Here is an 18,294-nt window from a genome sequence, read left to right on the forward strand (position 1 = left end):
ACCAGGAACCACTCCTCCAAGCTGTCAGTTTATTTGCGTAAAACAACTATTTCTTCAGAAGCAGCAGGGCTGCGGTGGAGGGGGCTGCTGGCTCTCAGTCCCCCCGTGCCTTCCTCCGCACGGCCTGCACCAGCAGCTCTGAGTAGTGTTCCAGCAGGGCACGCAAATCTGGGCTGGCCAGGGGGCACAGTGTAGGTGGGGAGGGGGGGCCTGGGTTGGGCAGGGCCTGGGCTGGGGCCACATCGGTCCCAACCAGCCAGTCGTTGGCCTCTAACTGGCTGTGGATCCAAAGGAAAGTGGAGGCCAGCTCAGTCCGTGCCTGCCGCTGCTCGGCGCTCACCTCGTCACTGGAGACCATCTGCAAGGGGCGCCCATCTTGTTAGGGGCCACCTGGGCCAGGCAGTGCCAGGGAGCCCCTCAGTCCTTTCCCCTGACCCTGGGGCTTGGCTCACCAGGTGGTAAAGGTCCAGGGCTTCTTGGAAGGTAGTCTGCAGTCTGTGCACGACGGTCCCCACATTGCTCAGCTCAAGGGGATCTGGGGGCAGGACCCTGGCTGGCCCCCTCGGTTCCCCGCAGTGTCCAGGGCAGCCCTGGACTGGACTGAGCGCATCTGGTGGTGGAGGGGACGAAATGAGAAAGACACTTCTACTTTTTAGCTGGTCTAAAGAGGCCAGTGTTGCTGGGCCGACCACAACTGTTGTCCCTCTGCCTGGGATGCTTCCCTCAGTCCCCAAGGCTACCTTCCCACCCCTTCTGCAGGTCTCTGCTCAAATGCCACCTTCTCCCTGAAGCCTTTTCTCATCATCCTGTTTAAAACTAACCACTGCTCCCACCTGTCACTCCCTAAACCCTTTCTTTCTCTTTTTCTCAGCACACATCACTTTGTGATACACTGAACACTTTCCTTATTAGATTTAGTCTGGGCGTCTCCCCCAGTTAAGGTGTCAATTCTCTGTAGTCTTGTTTACCACCAGGTCCCACGTCCCCAGGGCCCAGAACAAAGCCCAGCACAAACGAGGTACTCACTAAATATGTAAGGCAATGAATGAATGAGTGGCACAGCGCCTGTGGCCAGGTCAAGTGCCCACCTTTGGAGCTGAGCCAGCTGTTACATGGGATGAGCTTAGGGGACAATCCCTTGTCCCAAGGATGGTACTCACCAGGGGTGGGCTCCAGGAAGGAGGTGATGCTGCCAGGGACCCCAGGCCTGGCCTCTGGAAGTGGGGGGCTGTTGGGATGGGAAGGGGTATTGAGGGACTCGGTGGCCAGGAACCTTGGGAGAAAGGTGGCGTTGTGGAGTCTTGGGGCACTCCCATCCACAGGGCTGGGGGCCAGGAAGCTGGCTGTTGTGACCATGACATTGGGCTGGGTGGCCACAGGCTCCTGGGACCAGACACATGTGGTGGGAGGCTCCAGTTGGGGTGGGGGCAACACGAGCCTGTCACAGATGCTTGGCAGGGTGAGTTTCAGGCTGGCGCGGGCCTCATGGTTGCCCCGGGAGGGCAGGGCAGCTTCTTGGCCCCCACTGTCAGAACTGGGTGTCACTGTGGTGGTGATGACTTGGAGCTCCTGGCCCAGGGAGGCCAGCTCCCCCAGGGACGAGGACCTGTACAGAGGCCTGGTCAGCTCAGCCAGGACAGGGCCCTCACTGTCCTCAATGGAAATGCTGTGTGGTATCCTGGCACAGGAACTGGCAGTGGCTTCCATGCAGGAGCGGGCGGCGGGGGTGTGGAAACCCTGAGCCAGGCCTGGAGTGGGTAGAGCTGTGGGTGTCGGAGGCTTCTTGTCTGTGGGCGGCACAGAGGAGGGCAGGATGCAGGGTGCCAGGCCTGTGAGGCAGGGGGCTAGAAAGGAAGAGGCAGCTTACTCTCACACCCCAGCTCAGAGCTGATGGACAGGGAGCCCCAGCCAGGGTGGCTGCAGGGTCTGAGTGGATCCTGTCCATCCCCACCATGGCTCAGCTAGGCACCCAGGGCCATTTGCTGAGAAGGCTAGGGCTTTTCACCTGGGGGTGGGGACACTCACTCAGCGGGGACCAGGCTTCCAGGGTCTCGAGGGGCTCCTCAGCCTTCCCCCCAGAGATGACCTGCAAGCATAGCCTTGAGGTGAGGATAAGGCCACCAGGCTCCCAGCCCTATGTCTCGAGGGAAGCGGCCCCAGTACTCACGTTGGTCCTGCCTGGGCAGGTGTAGCCAGTACCTGCTCTCAGGGGCTCTGCTCTGGGCGGGCTCCCCCTAAGATCCATGAGTTTGACCTCTGGGGATTTCACGAGGTGCAGGGGCAGCCGGGAAGGGAAGGTGTGGGTGAACCTGTAGGGGGGAAAACAGGTGGTTGTGGCTGCCTTGGGGACGCCTGAGGGCACACAGCCCCTTCCCGCGGGGAGACAGAGAGCTGGAAGGCGGGATGGGGGTTCACTAGTTCACCAGCTCCCACCTGGATGTCTTCTGGAGGCGGGAGAGGAACTGGCCTGAGATGCTCAGCCGGGGATTGAAGAAGTTGTCCTCGGCCTCAGAGGCCTTCAGGTCTCTCAGGGATCCGTGGAAGGGCTCTAGGGCAAGATGCCGAGGGCGCCCTCAGAATCCCTCCAGCCAGCCAGCCCTGGGCCCAGGCAGACCCACAGACCAGCAGACAGATCCTCAGAAACCCCCATCAATAGACAACACACACTTTGGGAGCAAATGGAGCAGGCAGAAGAAACCATACAGCTGGGCCCCTAAGTAAAACACACGCCCTCCCACCACCCTTGCCAGCCCTGCCAGGGAAAGCCTAACCCCAGAGAAGCCCACACTGAGCCCAGTCCTGGATGCTGCCCAGGCACGGGTCAGAGAGGGGCATGGTCTACCCTCAGGGTGGGCGTCAGTAAGTGTCTCGAAGTGGTGGCGGAGGAACTTCTCTTGCTCAGGGGTCTGGGGCAGGGAGCCGTTGGATATGCTTGGCACCTCGGGCTGGGACAACTCTTCTGTGGTACCTGGGCATCCTGGGGAGAGGAGAAGGGGGTCTGGGAGAGGGAGTGGGCAGGAGAGAACCATCAACACCATGAATCATGGCAGACGCTCTGAAAAAGCCACCGGCCACTTAACAATGGAGAAAGCTGGACTTGCCCATCACACACCCTGTTGCCACCAGGCGGAGAAGGAAGGGCTAATGTGTCTGTCTTCCAGGGGAGGAAACTGGTGCTCAGTGGCCACCAAATGCAGGGTTGATGTTGGGCCAGTGGTTATCTATCGTGACCAGCCCCTGGCCAGGCCCACACACTGCCCTTCCCCACATCTGGCCCCTACTTACCTGGTGTAGGGGGCGTCACATCAAACTGAGGGTCTGGGTCTGGCTGTGGAGGGGAGGAATGGATGGTGGTAAAGCTGCACTCCAAGTCGGCCTCTGACTCCCCTGAGTCTGGAAAACAGGGTGGGAGGGGTCAGGAGTCCAAAGCTGGGCCCTGACTGAGTCAGGTAAGGCGCTCTGGGTCTCAGGGCTTCAGTTTCCTCATCTGCAGAAAGGGGATGATAAGACCGCCCCCTATTTTTATGGACCAGCAAGGCTACACTTCGAGGAAGGTGCAGAGCTGGGCTCCCACTGGTGGGAAGTTGGGCTCCAGAATTCTAGAGTGACAATAGCAGGGACCATGCCTGTCTCTGTGACAGACTCCGGGCTTCAGAAAGGCTTGGTCAAGGTCACCATCAGTGCCCAGAAAGGGACCTGGCCACATGAACAGACTACTGCAGGGTGTACTGCCTGGCGCTCACTCACCCTCAGGTGGCCTCTGGTCCTTCGAGTCGATGGAGGGGGCCCTGAGGCAGGAGTCACCTTGCTGGTCTCCTGGCGCCCTCTCTACTTCTTCCGCACAGGACTTGCTGCAGTGCCCGTGGGCATGGGGCAAGGGAATGATAATGTACTGGTTAGTAAACAAGTGGCCCCCACCCAGAACGCCTAGACATCTGCGCCTGCTCCTGCTGGGAGCACAGCCTCACCTCTCCTGCCGCCTCCGGAGGCCCCTGCACCTTCTCCTGGAACCAGAAAGACAGGCTGCAGCAGAGGCTGCAGGGCTGGGCTCCTGCACCATCCGGGCTTCACCGCCCGCCCGCCTCCCTCCCACAGGCCCACTGGGAGAGTGGTTCTTCCACGGTGTGCCTACCAGCTGAGGCTTCCTCTCTCCAACTAAGGTTCCCATTGGTGCAAAAGACACCCACCTGTCTGTCCCTGTGACTGTCACCTCTGTCTCCAGGGGGTAGATGACGAGCTCGCTGGCCTCAGAAGACTCCCTCTGTAGGGGTGGTAAGGAGGGAGGCCCGCAGCCCTTGTCCTGGGGACTCTCTGACTGGGGGGAAGACAGCACAGCCATCAGAGGCAGCTGTGGCAACCAGGGCCCTCCCAAGCTGCTAGATGTTCCGCCAACACCGACGGTAATGGTAAAGATGTAGGTGGTGATGGCAGCCCTCACTGCTGGATGCTCCCTGTGAGCCAGGGCCGGGGCTGGGGCCATGAGCTCACTCTGCATTATCATCAGCCCCTTTACAGAGAAGGAATAGGCACGGCTCGAACACACTAAGAGTCTACTCATATGAAATTCAAGAACAGGCAAACCACTCCATGGTGAAAGAGGTCAGAATGCTGGTTACCAGGGCTTCCCTGGTGGCTCAGTGATTAAGACTCCGCCTGCCAATGCAGGCGACACGGGTTACAGCCCTGGTCCGGGAAGATCCCCCATGCCGCGGAGCAACTAAGCTGGGCGCCACAACTACTGAGCCTGCACTTTAGAGGCCGTGAGCCACAACTACTGAAGCCCGCGCGCCTAGAGCCTGTGCTCCGCAACAAGACAATCCACGGCAATAAGAAACCCGTGCACCGCAACGAGGAGCAGCTCCCGCTCGCTGAATCTAGAGAAAGCCCACATGCAGCAACGAAGACTCAATGCAGCCAAAAAAAGAATGCTGGTTACCTCAGTGGGGATACTGATTGGAAGAGACACAAGGCGGTCCTCCAAGCTCCCCTTCCAAGAGGTAGAAAATGCTCTATATTTTGACTTGGGTGGTGGATACATCGGTGTGTACACAGGTAGCAATTCATCAAACTATATATTTATGATTTATGCACATAACTATTTATATTATGCCACATAAGCAAACTTATATAATAGAATAAAAAAGAATTTTGTTTGAAAAATAATAGAATAAGAGCTAAAGTTGCTTCAGCACCTTTTAGGGCCCAGACCCTGTTTCTAGAACTGGATTACTGTAAAAGCCCCTTGTGCACTTTTTTTTTTTTAATTTTATTTTTAAAAATGACCTTTTCTGAAATCTTTTCTTAGTCACCTTTTTTTTAAAAAAATGGTTTTATTTATTTATTTATTTTTGCGGTACGCGGGCCTCTCACTGTTGTGGCCTCTCCCATTGCGGAGCACAGGCTCCGGACGCGCAGGCTCAGCGGCCATGGCTCAAGGGCCCAGCCGCTCCACGGCATGTGGGATCCTCCCGGACCGGGACACAAACCCGCGTCCCCTGCATCGGCAGGCGGACTCTCAACCGCTGCGCCACCAGGGAAGCCCCAGTCACCTTTCTTTTTAAAAAATATTTATTTATTTATTTGGCTGCGCCGGGTCTTAGTCGCCGCGTGCAGGATCTGTAGTTGCAGCATGCAGGCTCTTAGTTGCAGCATGACCAGGGATCGAACCCAGGCCCCCTGCATTGGGAGCACGGAGTCTTAACCACTGAACCGTCAGGGAAGTCTCTCTCTTTTTTTTTTTTTAAATGACCATATTTTTGAAAATCAAAGCCCAGGGAATCAAGCCTTGCTGCAGGTTACAGAGCCGGGAAGGGGTAGGACCAGGGCTCCACCTGCTCAAATGCCCCCAACTCAGGCACAGGCCTGCCCTCGGGCCCAAGCTCTTAACACCCGAACGACCCCATCTTCCCGCTTTCTGGTCTGCCCTGGGAAGTTTCACTGTGCACCAGGTCCGAGGCTCACCCTCCTGCCCTCTACCATCTCATGTAACCCTTTTCGCACCCCTGGAGTGGGACAGTCAGCTTTATCTTTAGAACGAGAGCACTGAGGCCCCAGGTCCTGCGCCGGCAGTCATGGTGCAGGGGCTGTAGGCCGGGCTGGGGCAGGCAGTCTATACCTCGCTCAGCAGGCCCGCCAGTCTCTGCGGCTCCACTGTATCTAGAACAGAATCCTCTAGGCTCTCGGGCTTCATGGGGGTAAAGCAGCAATCCAGGTCCCGCGCATCCAGGATGGTCTTGAGAGGCTCCTGGTCAGCCCGCTCCGCCCAGCGGCCATGTGGCTGGTAGCTGCGCTTGGCGTGGAAGGCCGAGCTGTCTGCCACATCATCATCTCCTAGCTGAGGGTGACAGGGGACGGTCAGGCAGCTAGCCAAGTGCTCACCAACTCCAGTGAGGGCCCGGGACACTGCACGGACCTCCATCCAGGCTCGTGGCTTTAAACATCAATCAGAAACAACTTCCAGATATTTGTTTCCAGCCTGAACCTTGTTCTTAAACTTTGGAAATGTACATGCAACTGTTCCACATCTCCACATGGATGTTTAGTGATCTTTCAAAGCAAACATGTTGAAGACAACTGACCTTCCCCCTAAACCTATTCCTCCTAACGCCTTCCCTGTCTCAGTGATTCTTTGCAGCTGCTCAGGCCCCAAACCTTGAGGTTCTCCTTCATTCCTCTTATTCTGTCCCTCACACTTCCCATTGTATTTCTTCAACTCTGCCACCCAAACACATCCAAGATATGGCCACTTCTCTTCCACGGTCCCTAACCCTAACCCTGGTCCTGCCCACCACTGCCTCCTACCAAGACTTGCTTGAGAGACAGTGGAGGGTGGGTGCTTGACAACTTAGGCTCTGGAGCCAGCCTTCTAGGGTCAACCCCACCTCCCCTAATTCCTAGCTTGACCCCAGGTAAGTTACTTAACCTCTCTGGGCCTCAGTTCCCTATCTGTGAAATAACAGGGGATATGAAAAGCCCGTACATCCAGGAGGATTAAACAATACATATAAAAGACTCAATAGAACCTGTACAGAGTAAGTGTTCTGTGAATATTTGTTGGATGTAACTCCAACTGTAATATGCACTGATAAGGGAAAGCTTGGGGGCCTGAGAGAGCAAAGCCACATGCCTGACCTGGTCAGCAGTGCAGGGGCTGATAACAGGGAGGATTTCCCTGAAGAGCTGACATTTAGGCTTTGATTCGAGGTCTGACATTGTTCCTGAAATAAACCCTTCAACCTGGGGTTTAGGATTCTGCTGCCAACTTCTAACCCACCAGCGCCTGGCCTGCCCCTCCCTCAATTAACGATCACTCATTCAATCCTACCTTCATCTCGGTCCCTCTCTTTCTCTCACATCCAGTTGTTTGGCTCCACTTTCAAAATCCATCCAGAATCCAACCACTTCTCCCCTCAGGTCCAGCCTCCAACCTCTCCTGACAGGATTATCACAGCAGTCTCCTCCCTGGTCCCCCTGCTTGCCCCTCAAGGTCTGTTTTGCCCAGGCAGCCATAGGGACCTGTTAACACCTGAGTTAGAACACGACCTGCCTTGGCTCAGAGCTCTCCCTCCTGTCCATCTCACTCAGTGCCACAGGGGAAGAAATAAGTGGAGAAGGACAATAAGGGGTGTTGAGCGGACGCAGCAAGCCCACACGGTTCCTCACCACCTGGCCCCCACTGCCTCTCCGAGCCCTTCTCCCCCATTCTGCCCTCATTCACCCTCGACCCAGGCATCGGGCCTCCCTGCACTTCCTGGAACATGCTAATAAGCATGATCCTGCCCCACGGCCCTCACCCTTGCAGACTGGTCTCTCTGCCTGGAACATTCTTGCCCAGGATCTGTATTTCTCACTTGCTTTAATTCTGCTCAAATACGTGAAGTCCTCCTAGTGAAGCCTTTTCTTTTTACCCTAAAATTGTCACCACCCCCAACACTTTGTATTTTCCTTCTCAACTTTTTTGTCCTTCATAGCACTGATTATCAGTTCCCCAAACACTATATAATTTACCTGTTTAATGTGGCTATTGTCCACCTCCCGAAGTAGAGAATGAGCCTGTGAAGGCAGAGATTTCATCTGCCCTGCTGGTTGCTGTATCTAAGGGCCACAGCAAGGCCTAGCCCAGGGTAGGCACTCAGTAAATATGTGTTGCATGAAAGAAGGACTGTCTAAGCGGAGAGTGGAAGGATGACAGGGGTTCTCCAGGGAAAGGAGACATGTGGAGGGGAAAAGTGTTCCCAGAAGAATGAGGAACATGGAGGAGGGCACCCCTTCTTTGTCCGCTCCTAGGCGTCCCACTCTCCAGGCAGACTCACCAGCCGCTTTGCCCAGAGTGGCAGCTTGCCGTTGGTCAGCAGGCACCGAGGATCTGGAGAGACACATGGAATCCATGCAAAGAGAATAAGCAACCCAAGAGACAACGGGTAACATAAACAGCAGTTCTCCAGAGACAACACAGGAAACGACACATCCAAAGATGGTCAATCTCACTAACTGTCAGGGAAGTGCAAATTTAAACAATGGGATATAATGTTTTACCCTGAGACTGACCAAAATTAAAATGCTTCAAACTATCAAATGTTGGCAAAAGTGTGGGGAAATGGAGGGCTTAACACTGACTGCTGGGTGGGGCAGTAACTGGATTTGGAGGGCCGCTGGGGTTCTCTTTCAAAATAAAAAGTATATCCGACTTCCCTGGCAGTCCAGTGGTTAAGACTCTGTGCTCCCAATGCAGGAGGCATGAGTTCAATCCCTGGTTGGGGAATAAAAATCCCATATGCCACGTGGCACAGCCAAAAAAATAAAACAAATGTTAAAAAAAAAAAAAGTGTATTAACCCCAGGATCTAGCAATGCCAGTCCTCGGCCTGAGGCCAAGGAGTGGTCAGCACAGCCTCATTCACAACAGTGTAAAGTTAGAAAACACACAAATGCCCACCCAGAGCAAAATCACTGGTTATGCTTCTGGTTAAAAGAGGGAGGCCTCTGTTTTGTATTCACCGACCTATAGGTCAGTAAGATAGTTTTGAGAAGAAAAAGATACAGAACGATATCTGCAGTATAATACAATTTGTGGATACAGATGTTTCCTATGGATATGCACACGTGTATATTAATGTTCAGGAAAAGGCCTATAAGGGTTCACACCAAACTCATCAAAGTGGCCACCTGGGAGAGGACGCTGGATTGGATGTGTGGGTGGTGACAAAGAGAATGAGCTTACTCTCTATTTGATTGTTTCCCAAGGCTGAATCCTCACACTGCTGTTGCCTACTAGTCAGCCAACCAGTTGGCCCCTGCCTGTTTCCTCCTTCTTGGCAGCCTACTACCCTCGCTAAGAGCACCCAGTACTGGTCACTGTTCCCAGCCTCTCTCACAGCTGGAGCAATCATGGCCAATGGGACCTGTGAGAAGCCTGCAGGGGCTTCTGGGAAAGAGTTTCCTCTGTACAGGAGATTCCAGGAGGGAATGTCCTCTTTCAACCATGTCTCTGAGGACACAGCGGTGGAAGGGGAAGCTGGGACAAAGTGAGAGGGTAGCACTGACATATATACACTACCAAATGTAAAATGGATGGCTAGTGGGAAGCTGCTGCATAGCACAGGGAGATCAGCTCGAGGCTTTGTGATGACCTAGAGGGGTGGGATAGGGAGGGTGGGAGGGAGGGAGGCTCAAGAGGGAGGGGATATGGGGATATATGTATACATATAGCTGATTCACTTTGTTGTACAGCAGAAACTAACACAACACTGTAAAGCAATTATACTCCAATAAAGACGTGAAAAAAAAATGTCTCTGATGACTGGAACTTAAGCAGCCATCTTGTAACATGAGGGTCTAAGCCAAGGCGATATGCAGAGGGGCAGAAATTTATAGAAGGCCTGGCCTCTCATAAAGTCACTGAGCTACTACTCTCCCTTCTGCCTGAAAAAGAGAATCTGGTCTGTCTTCTGGTGAACATCACCGTTTTACCCCTGGGACACCCCCTTACACCCACCCCTCGCCTTTGGTCAGGTGGTTCAAGTGGAGCTGACTAAAGCCTCCTACCCTCAGGGATGACCACATAACTCAGGCCTGGCCAATCACAGTGACTCAGAAATGGGCAGGTGACTCACGGCAGGAACATGAGTCATGAACACAGGACTTTGAGCTATTAGGAAAGAAGTGCTCTCTTTTCTAGAATGTTATAACCTTGAGCTGCTGGGGATACTTTGCCCCTTGTACAGGGAGATTCTGCCTGAGAGTAAAGTCAACATGGAGAAAAGCAGAGCCAGGAGACAGAGAAACATCTATTTCTTTAACATCACCTGACTACCTGGATCCAGCCATGCCTGAACCAATACTCTCAAATTTTCATTTACAAGAACCAATAGATTCTCTTTCCAAATTAAGCCAGTGAGAGTCTAGGTGCTATTACCCTGAAAAAGTCCTGACTGATATGATTATTGAGCTTCAATATGTGCCAGGCTGTGAAAACAGAGTAGTGGCCAAAACCCAGCAACGATCCCTACACTGAGAGGTCAAAATAGGGCCCCTTTCCCAACCTGGATCCAAACTCTCTTTTGATGGTGTCTTTAGTAACTCTTCCGGTTCACATTCTTCCTCCAGCTTATCCTCCGTCTGCTCTCCAGGGCTTAGGGAGCAAATCTCGTTGGGCATGGATGCATATGTCTCCTGCCTGAAGCCAGGAAAAAGGACGGCAAGGAGAGAAACATAGGTAAATGGGGTGGTAGAGGGGACCTGTCTAGGGCTGGGCCCTGTGCTGGGGTCCATGTGAACATATTCTTGGCTTCTGGTCAAGACGGTGCTGGAAGGTCTCACCTGCCACACCCCCTCTGCTAGAAACATACTGCCACAAAAAATGAGATGTAACAAAGGCTGGGCTCAAGAAATAAGACAAACTCTTCAAGGGCCACAGCAATGGAACAAAAAGCAAAGCAGATGATAGTAGGGCATGAGTCCTGAGCTGCTGGCTTCTGTTCTGGGAAGTGGGGTTAGCAATGAGGTTTTAGCTCCACAAGCCAAAGAGCTGCCCACTCTCTTGGTGCCTAGATCTGCATTACCTCAAGATCACTGCAAAATAGATGGCCCATGTCAGGCCTGGTCCCCGTGGGGAAGCAATGCAAAGCCTCAAGACACAGAGAGAGAGATAGGGACAGCTCTGGAGGCGGAAGAGAAGAAAATTCAAAACCTCCCACTCCAACTGAAACTTCCAAACCAAAATCCCAAATCAAAAACCAGAACAGGAATTCACTCCAAATAAAACTGGTCTTGCAACATAAAGACTTAAGAAATACGTTTAGGAAACTCAAAGATATAAGTGAAGGAATAACTTAATTAAAAGATTAAGAAGGGCTTCCCTGGCGGCGCAGTGGTTGAGAATCTGCCTGCTAATGCAGGGGACACGCGTTCGAGCCCTGGTCTGGGAGGATCCCACATGCCGTGGAGCAACTAGGCCCATGAGCCACAACTACTGAGCCTGCGCGTCTGGAGCCTGTGCTCCACAACAAGAGAGGCCGCGATAGTGAGAGGCCCGCGCACCGCGATGAAGAGTGGCTCCCGCTTGCCACACTAGAGAAAGCCCTTGCACAGAAACGAAGACCCAACACAGCAAAAATAAATTAATTAATAAACTCCTACCCCCAACATCTTAAAAAAAAAAAAAAGATTAAGATAGGACTTCCCTGATGGCACAGTGGTTAAGAATCTGCCTACCAATGCTGGGGACACAGGTTCAAGCCCTGGTTCGGGAAGATCCCACATACCGCAGAGCAACTAAGCCCGTGCACCACAACTACTGAGCCCGTGTGCCACAACTACTGAAGCCCGCACACCAAGAGCCCATGCTGTGCAACGAGAAGCCACCGCAGTGAGAAGCCCGCGCACTGCAATGATGAGTAGCCCCAGCTCGTCGCAACTACAGAAAGCCCGTGTGCGGCAATGAAGACCCAATGCAGCCAAAGATTAAAAACAAACAAAAAAAATACCTTAAAAAAAAAAGATTAAGAAGACATCTCTGCTCCACTGGACCCTTCTCTGATCTCCTCCCTCCCCACCATGGGCTGGGTGGGCTGGGTCTGGGGCCTCCTCTGGTCCCCACAGCCTCCTGGGGCTTCCCACCAGAGTGCTCATGGGCTCTCCAAGCACTTTTGCTTTTACACTTCAAAACCCTTCTCATATGCATTACTGTAACTTCCTATTCGAAGTACATCTCCCCTTCTAGGCCCCGAGGGCACAAAGGGCAGGGCCGGGGGCTGTCTGGGCCATGGTTGCTTCCCTAGCCTCACTCCTCCCGGGGCCCAGGGCAGGAAGACATCCCTCTGGTGCATGGACAGGGGACGGACAGGCGGCTGCCAGGACCTGGGGTGGCTGCTCCAGTTCCTGCCCTTCGTGTTCTCCTGCTGCTGCTCACGGTGGTCAATCTCCAGCAAGTGCTGCTTCATGCAGCTGGTGATCTCCGGGCCCAAGTGCCAGATGAACACGCAGCTGCAGAGACCAAGGAGGGATGTGGAAGAGGGAGGAACAGTGAATATGGAAGCCATCTGACCCCAGAGCCACCTGGTTCAACTGCCAAGACCTTATTTCCTGGCCCGGAAAACAACCCTCATCAGCTTAGCACAGGGCTCCGGACCAAGTCAGGTCTACACCCTGGGAGGGGTCCAGGGCATCCCAGCAAACCAAGGCTGCTCTGAAGACCCTGAGACCCAAGGAAGGGGGCTGTGAGGAAGGAGTGTAGTATTGATAAACTGAAGAGAGCGCCAAAAGGGACTTCCTTGGATACCAACCATGTGCTAAGGAACTTATGTCATCTCATTTGACTCTCACCATACGATTTTCAAGGTAGATGGGGTCATCTCTCTTTTACAAAGTCAGAGAGGGGAAATATAAGTGACAGAGCTAGGATTTGAACTCAGGGCTGGGCACACACTATCCGAGGAGAGTAAGCTGGCATGCTCAGAGAGCTCTCTGCACAGGCAGGCTGTGGGCATGGGGTTCCGGTGTCTGAGCCCTTGCTCTCCCAGCAGGATAGGTCCCACCCACTCCCAGAGGGAGGCCCAGCCAGGGCAGCCTCCAGGCCTTTCCCACCTGTCTCCGGATACTGTGATCAAGTGACGACAATCGTAGGTGAACTTCATGCCAGTGACGATTTCTGCAAGCAGAGCAGAGAAGCCGTGCTGGCCTTCTGAGCCAGAAGGCTGGGTTGGGGTAGGTGGGGAGGTGTCCCAAGCAAGGAGGCAAACCCACCTGAATGGCCAAACATCTTGGCAACGCACTCCCCGGAGTAAAAATCAATCACCGAGATGCTTTTGTCAGAGCAGCTTGTGGCCAGGAAGGTGCCTGAGGGGTCCACATGGACCTGCCGAGAAGAGGACCCATGTGACACTTGGGCTGCCTCCTTCTGGAATAGGCCTGGGTCTCAACACACAACCCCACTGAGGAACGCCTTGTGCTGGGCGCTTGGCACATGGACTCAGGTAACCCTCACGACACACACCATGGTAGGCAGAAGCTCCTGCTCCCATTTCACAGGTGAAGAAATTACCAACCACAACAATGGTACTAATGGCAGCCAGGCCCTGTGCTAAGAGCTGTACGTGTGTGAACTTATTTCCCCCACAGAACCCTGTGATAGAGGCAATTTTTATTTGCATTTTACACATGATGAAACAGGTTCGAGAGGAGATGACATTTGCCCAAGGTCACAGTCAGCCCGAGGCAGAGTTGTAAGAGGGTCTGACCCTGGAGCCTGAACTCATAACTCCCCTAGTCCAGAGGCTCTTGAGAAGGTCCCCACCTCATCCTGGATAACACAGACAGGGGCAAGCCTGGAGAGCTCTCTGATTCCTCCCACCACACTCTATTGCCACTCACAATGAAAGCCACTTAAATGTCCCCACTTGGGGAAGGATTCAGTAAATAAAGGTAGAGCAGTCAGGGCCAGCCCTGGCTCCCAAGCATCCTTGGTCAGCCAGGCCTGAGTAGATGCTGGCCAGCAAGTGATCCTTTCATCCCTCTGATCAGGTGCCAAGGAGGACCCAGGTCTCAGGAGGCCCAGCAGGGCAGGAGACAGACAGGGGGGCCTTGTGTGTGGGTGTCTGTGTATGGTTTTCACCCGGGGCCCCAGCTCCTCACCTTCAGCAGGGACCCTTCATCACCCTGGGAGCCCTTGTAGCACTTCTTCTGCTTCCCGTTCATGGTGTTGTAGACTCTGGGAAGGTGAGAGCATAAGTGGCTAACATGGCCCTGCCCACCGCCCTCTCTTGCTCCCTTGTTCCAACCTTACCTGCTGCCCTCCTCTCCCCTGGAAGCCCCCAGTACTTCCTGTCCCCCACCCGATGCCTGGACTGAAACCCCGTATCAGGGAATGAGACCCTGTCTTAGGCTGAGGTCACAGAGGTTACGTCTTGGGGTGTCCACTGAGTTAACATCCATCTCCCTGCCACACAGCAAGCTGAGTGCCTGGCACCCAACTTGAGTGAGCAAATGAAGGAGACGGAGAACCTCTCTGCTCATGCTTACTCCTCCACATCCTTCCCAGGTTAAGCTCAGATGTCCCTGCCAGCGACCCCAGGCAGGGTCGGATGTCCTCCCAGGGCTCTCTGCAGCCCAGCCCTGACCACTCTGTGCTGTCCCTGTCTGGTCAGTCTGTCTTCTCCTCCACTGCACTGTGAGCTCCACGAAGGCAGGGCCTGTGACTCCCCCACTGTCCCTCCCAGACAGGAGCTCAGGGAACGAGGATGAGTGAGTTTATGAGCCACATCAGCAGCTCTCAGTTGCCCCACACAGGCTCCTGAGATCTAGGAGAACCCTCCGTTTGACCTGGAGACTAGGCCTGGGTGAACCCAGCTCCTAAGAAACACCCACTGGGTCCCATCACTCCACCCAGCTTCTCAGGGACCAGGTGAGCAGGGGGAGGAAAGCAGAGCACTCATAAGACAGACCCAACCAGGCCCCACTTAGTCTGGCCGACTAAGAGTCCAGGGCAGTTCCTCACCTTACGTTGCGGTCCTGGCACGCCACAGCCACATACTTCTGGGTAATGTCAATGTCCATGTCATACAAGGTGGTCTTCTCTGCCACGTGGTGGGTACGGACAAAGTGTAGTCCATCTGAGGCCTGGCAGGGCAGGCAGGGCCTTCAGAGGATACCCCTGACAAGCCCCCTACCCAGCTCCCAAGGAGGCTGCCCCACTCTACCTGCTGGGCACTGCGGAAGTAGATGCTCTTGTCTGCCCCACAGCTGATCATCTGGATGTCCCTGTGGCCTGGAGAAGGAAGCAGTGACTTAGGCAGGGCTGGGCCACTGCTGGGCCCAACTGGGGCTGGGGATCCTAGCTAGGGAACTCTACTGTAAGGGCACTTCGCTGGGGGTCAAAGAGGGTTTCCCGGAGGAGGTGAGGTGAGTGCTGGGTGCCGGTAGGACACTGTAAACTGTGAGCTCTGTGTGATGGTGCAGTGGGCAAGGCAGGAATCTGCAGAGCAAGAGCAGACAGGGAAACAGAAGCCAGGGACACAGCAGGGGCACCATGTTTAATTTGGGATTTGGAGAGGTGACTCTGGCCTAACAATGGAGGCGTCAGTGAAGCAGGGAGCAAGAGGAGACAGGGAGACCACTGGGAGGCTCACACCATCAAGAAGGATCAGAATATCCACACAGGGGCTTCCCTGGCGGTCCAATGGTTAGGACTCTGCGCTTCCACTGCAGGGGGTACCCTGGTCAGGGAACTAAGATCCCGCAAGCCATGCGGTGCAGCCAAAATAAAAAGGAATATCCACACACAGACTTCGGGCCAGGTCCTGTGCCACATGTGCCTCCCCTTCCTGACTGTCACCAGCCACTTGTACAAATGTGAACCCAGGGGCTCAGAGTCACACAGTCCTTGTCCCAGGGTGCAGAGAGTCAAGATGGGGCCAGGGCTGATCCCAGGCATTCTCTGGTTAAACACTGTGCTCTGAAGCCAGGCTTCCTCTCCGAGCCTCAGCTCCCGTCTGTTCAATAAGCCTGTATCAGCCACTGCCCTGTGGAGTGGTATGAAGCCCTTGGGACAGTGGCTGCTACCTGGTAAGCACGATCGATGTTCTTACTTTTATTCTTCTTTCTTTATAGAATAAGAATAATCACAGCACAAATATCTTACAGAGTTGTGGTGAGGATGAAGAGACAGAACAAATATAAAACATGTACAACCTTGGTACAATAGACACTGCTCCTTCATGACAGGACATTTGAGAGCACCCAGGCCCGACATACAAGTTAAGATGTTACTCGAGCAGAAGTCACTGGTTTATAGAAGGGAACGAGTCCTATGTTGGCGAGGAATCCAGAGAGGGCCTGCAAGTTACTACTGGTAATGTTTTGCTTCTTAACCTGGGGTGGTGAGTCCAAGTATTTAGCAATATTAGGACTAGGACCAATCAGAACCGTTGCTGGCTATAAACAATGGGTGTGTCTAGTTCAGACCTACTGACTATGAACCTTGATGTGGATATTCATTGTATTATTCTGTAAACTATTCACAGATTTTTCTGTTCACTTTTTTGGATATATGTTTCATAGTAAAGAATTAAGAGACTGATTCATTCTTTAGCTGGATAGCTTCAGACAGTTCCCGACTGGCTGGTGCCCAGTTTATATGAACTACCAATGTTTTGAGTGTAACGTCCAGTTGAGTCAGCCCAGCCAGAGCAGGGCTCACAGGACTGGTTTTAGGATATGCATCCTCTCAGACCGGCTGGGGCTTTAACAGAGGCCCATGCCTTCAGAAGGTGACCTAAAGGACCGACTCCTGGGCCATCCCCTTGGCCAGTTATCACCTCTCCTGGATCCAGACCATTCATTAAAGGTGAGGTCACTGCTGGCCAAACTGCTAGATTTACCAATCTATTCTAACTACCTCTACCCTGTGGAATGGGATGGTCTGAACAGTTTTTTACAGGTGTCTGAGAAGTTTGAGCTGATCAGCTTTTGTCAGGTCCTCATCAAGACACAGCAAACGTGTTAACCTGTTTTTGCCCAGCTCCCAACCACCTGAGTTAGACAGAGACAGGGCAGAAAGTGGGGAAGACCAAGGACATTAATACATTCTCAGCCACAAGATTATATGTACAAAACACTTCAAAGTCAAGAACTTGGAGTCAGTGGACGTATTCCCTCCATGAATGGATTCTTCTTGAATATAGTTTTGAACATGTTCTTGGGTTCTGATCAGTTAAACCCCCACAGGGCCTACTTCCCCTCCTCTTGGAATCCCTTAGGGCCAGGGATCTCCGCACTGGATCTTTCGAGTCTTGGAGGGATCCCTTCAACTGCCTGGTTGAGCGAGGGCTATAAAGAAGGACAGCCTTATGCAAAATACCAGGCCTGCACCTACTGGCTGTGTGACTCTGGCTGTAAAGTACAGTAACTGCTGGGGCAGTGCAAGGATCACATCACCCAGCACAGAATTAGCCTCCAGCAATTGTCACCGTCATCTATTTTTCGGCCAAGGTCACCCAAACCTATCCCACCTTGGACCGGCATTCTGATTTCTTTCTGCGGACTAGCACTCACCTAATGTCAGTCCTTCTGGATCAGGGGTGGAGGCAGGTGGAGGCTGGGGGCACACGAGTCACACCCAGCCCAAGAGGATACTCCAGAGCTCTGGCACCAATAACTGTTCTGGAAAGGGCAGGTGCCTCAAGCCAGCACAAGGTAAGTAAGCTACCAATTTCTGCCAAACTTGACAGGAAGAGGGAAAATCTCTATCCAGCGGCACAGTGACCACAGAGATCCTGCCCACGAGAGAAAGGCACAGCTGACAGAGGGAGAGGGTCCAGGTAACTTTAAAAAATTCAACCTTTGGGGACTTCCCTAGTGGTCCAGTGGTTAAGACTCTGTGCTTCCACTGCAGGGGGCACGGGCTCAATCCTTGGTCCGGGAACTAAGATCCTGCATGCCACGTGGAGCGGCCAAAATAAACGATACTCCAAAAGCATTAAAAAAAATTAGTCTAAAAAAGTTTTTTAAATAAATAAAGATTCAATCTTTGGATCCAGCTGTGCCTGAGCTTGCCTCTCCCTTTTTTCTCTAAGCTAAAGGTGGCTTTCGCTGTTACGTGCAGTCAAAGGAGCCCATCTAATGAGGCACGGGACGCAGAAGGAAAGGGCTCACCAGCAAACTTGATGGCTGTGATGGAGGAGGAATGGTCATCCAGGGTCTGCTCCAGGTTGTAGTTCTTCTCCACGTTCAGCACGTGGATCAGTCGGTCCCGACTGGCTGAGGCCAGCAAGCTCAACCCTGTGGATGGAAAGGGTGCCAC

General features: G+C 53.4%; 1 protein-coding gene across 1 annotated transcript in view; it reads right to left on the reverse strand.

Moving 5' to 3' along the window:
- Positions 1 to 28: 28 nt before the first annotated feature.
- Positions 29 to 18,294, reverse strand: part of WDR62 (WD repeat domain 62) — a 45,223-nt gene continuing 26,957 nt past the window's right edge. Inside the window, exons 13-32 of the mRNA XM_065899369.1 lie at positions 18,147 to 18,272; positions 15,194 to 15,261; positions 14,992 to 15,113; positions 14,130 to 14,205; positions 13,242 to 13,353; positions 13,083 to 13,146; positions 12,357 to 12,482; positions 10,541 to 10,674; positions 8,313 to 8,365; positions 6,116 to 6,334; positions 4,188 to 4,315; positions 3,748 to 3,851; positions 3,286 to 3,393; positions 2,843 to 2,977; positions 2,434 to 2,548; positions 2,168 to 2,309; positions 2,026 to 2,086; positions 1,161 to 1,844; positions 453 to 610; positions 29 to 358 (exon numbers count right to left, since the gene is read on the reverse strand). Of these exons, the coding sequence (XP_065755441.1) occupies positions 95 to 358; positions 453 to 610; positions 1,161 to 1,844; positions 2,026 to 2,086; positions 2,168 to 2,309; positions 2,434 to 2,548; positions 2,843 to 2,977; positions 3,286 to 3,393; positions 3,748 to 3,851; positions 4,188 to 4,315; positions 6,116 to 6,334; positions 8,313 to 8,365; positions 10,541 to 10,674; positions 12,357 to 12,482; positions 13,083 to 13,146; positions 13,242 to 13,353; positions 14,130 to 14,205; positions 14,992 to 15,113; positions 15,194 to 15,261; positions 18,147 to 18,272 (2,999 nt within the window). The 3' untranslated portion in view covers positions 29 to 94. The remainder of the gene's footprint in view (positions 359 to 452; positions 611 to 1,160; positions 1,845 to 2,025; positions 2,087 to 2,167; positions 2,310 to 2,433; positions 2,549 to 2,842; positions 2,978 to 3,285; positions 3,394 to 3,747; positions 3,852 to 4,187; positions 4,316 to 6,115; positions 6,335 to 8,312; positions 8,366 to 10,540; positions 10,675 to 12,356; positions 12,483 to 13,082; positions 13,147 to 13,241; positions 13,354 to 14,129; positions 14,206 to 14,991; positions 15,114 to 15,193; positions 15,262 to 18,146; positions 18,273 to 18,294) is intronic.

The sequence above is a fragment of the Phocoena phocoena genome, chromosome 20, assembly GCF_963924675.1.
Source record: "Phocoena phocoena chromosome 20, mPhoPho1.1, whole genome shotgun sequence".
Taxonomy (NCBI): Eukaryota; Metazoa; Chordata; class Mammalia; order Artiodactyla; family Phocoenidae; genus Phocoena; species Phocoena phocoena.